This window comes from Poecilia reticulata, unplaced genomic scaffold (genome assembly GCF_000633615.1).
Source record: "Poecilia reticulata strain Guanapo unplaced genomic scaffold, Guppy_female_1.0+MT scaffold_1351, whole genome shotgun sequence".
Classification (NCBI taxonomy): domain Eukaryota; kingdom Metazoa; phylum Chordata; class Actinopteri; order Cyprinodontiformes; family Poeciliidae; genus Poecilia; species Poecilia reticulata.
The window spans coordinates 4,254-5,400 of record NW_007616086.1 but is presented as its reverse complement, the minus strand read 5'-3'; the positions used below and the strand labels follow the sequence as shown (position 1 = coordinate 5,400).

The 1,147-nt window shown below is 49.7% G+C and overlaps 1 protein-coding gene across 1 annotated transcript; it reads right to left on the bottom strand.

Annotated features, from left to right (window-relative positions):
- Positions 1-316: 316 nt before the first annotated feature.
- On the bottom strand, positions 317-1,122 carry LOC108166081 (uncharacterized protein KIAA1109-like). Its single transcript, XM_017303643.1, has 2 exons — positions 633-1,122; positions 317-448 (listed from the first exon to the last, which is right to left on the bottom strand). Exons 1-2 carry the CDS (start codon positions 744-746, stop codon positions 332-334), a joined length of 231 nt encoding a protein of 76 aa, XP_017159132.1. The 5' UTR covers positions 747-1,122; the 3' UTR covers positions 317-331.
- Between the last annotated feature and the right edge of the window lie 25 nt (positions 1,123-1,147).

Below are 1,147 nucleotides of genomic sequence, written 5' to 3'. Positions count from 1 at the left end.
CTGCTCCACTGTGCAGCCCTTTATAAAACAACTAATTTTAAACATTTCATAGTTAAAATTGTAAATACAAGCAAAAGTTATTAGTTGAATGTAAAAACATTTAGTTAAATATTTTCGGCAGCGCTCCCTGGTGGCTGTTGGTAGACGCTGCTCCGCGGGGCGATGTCCCCTGGGGGACAGGGCGCCGCGGGCGGCCGGTTGGTGGGTTAGCGTAGCTAAGCTAGCATGGCCTCACACAGCATGTCGGCTCGTCCTGCACCTCCACCAGACCAACACCTGCCTGCTAACCAAACTAGCAGAACCTCTGCAACCGGAGCCACGTCTGCCCACGTCAGAGCTGCTGCTGCTGCTGCTGCTGCTGCTGCTTACCATTCTGCCCCACAGTCATGGGGATGTTGACTTCCAGGTAGGAGCCGGCGCCCACGTTCACATGGATGGCATTGGTTTCCTAGCAACAGCGATGAAGAGGAGGAAGACAGCAAACAGAAATGTCTCATTATCACAGACCAAAAATAAAGGAGAGCAGCCGAACCCAGACAGAAAAGGACGTTTCAATATTCGCTCCACATGGAGGACAGGAGAATGATGCATAGAGACAGAGCAGCAGGAGGAAGAGGAGGAAGAGGAGTCACCCTGTTTTTGGTGAACAGCAGGTCGATGGTGGCGTCGGCGATGATGTTCATGCGGAGCTCGAAGGCCTGGATCTGCCGGGCTTTTCCTGGCTGGGCCTCTTCGCTCACCTTCATGGCCTGGTAGTCGGCCGGCAGGAAGAACTTCCAGAGACAGTCCCTGGAAACGGACTTTATTTACACACTTTCAGCAGCAAGGCAAAGTACAGGAACTAAACGGAAATACACACAAACCAAAGCAAAGAGCAAAACAAGAAACAGCTAAACAAGCTAAATAAGAGTCAGTAACATTTATTCTAAATGTGTAAAAGTAATGAGTTCTCCACGGCTACAGAGTAAAAACTAAATGTTCTGTTCGTTCCAATTCCTTTTCTGCGTTGCAATAATAGGAGTCTCTCTGCATAATAATCTAAAACTTAATCTAATATTGGTCCAAAAAGTGAAAAACAGTCCGCTGGAGGACGCTACGCCCGGACGGCTAGCCGGAGGACGCTACGCCCGGACGGCTAGCCGGAGGA

Coding starts and splice junctions, on each gene's coding strand:
- LOC108166081 (XM_017303643.1), bottom strand. CDS start 746: ATGAAGGTGAGCGAAGAGGCCCAGCCAGGAAAAGCCCGGCAGATCCAG. Junction 449..632: donor TGCTGTTCACCAAAAACAGG/GTGACTCCTCTT, acceptor CGCTGTTGCTAG/GAAACCAATGCCATCCATGT.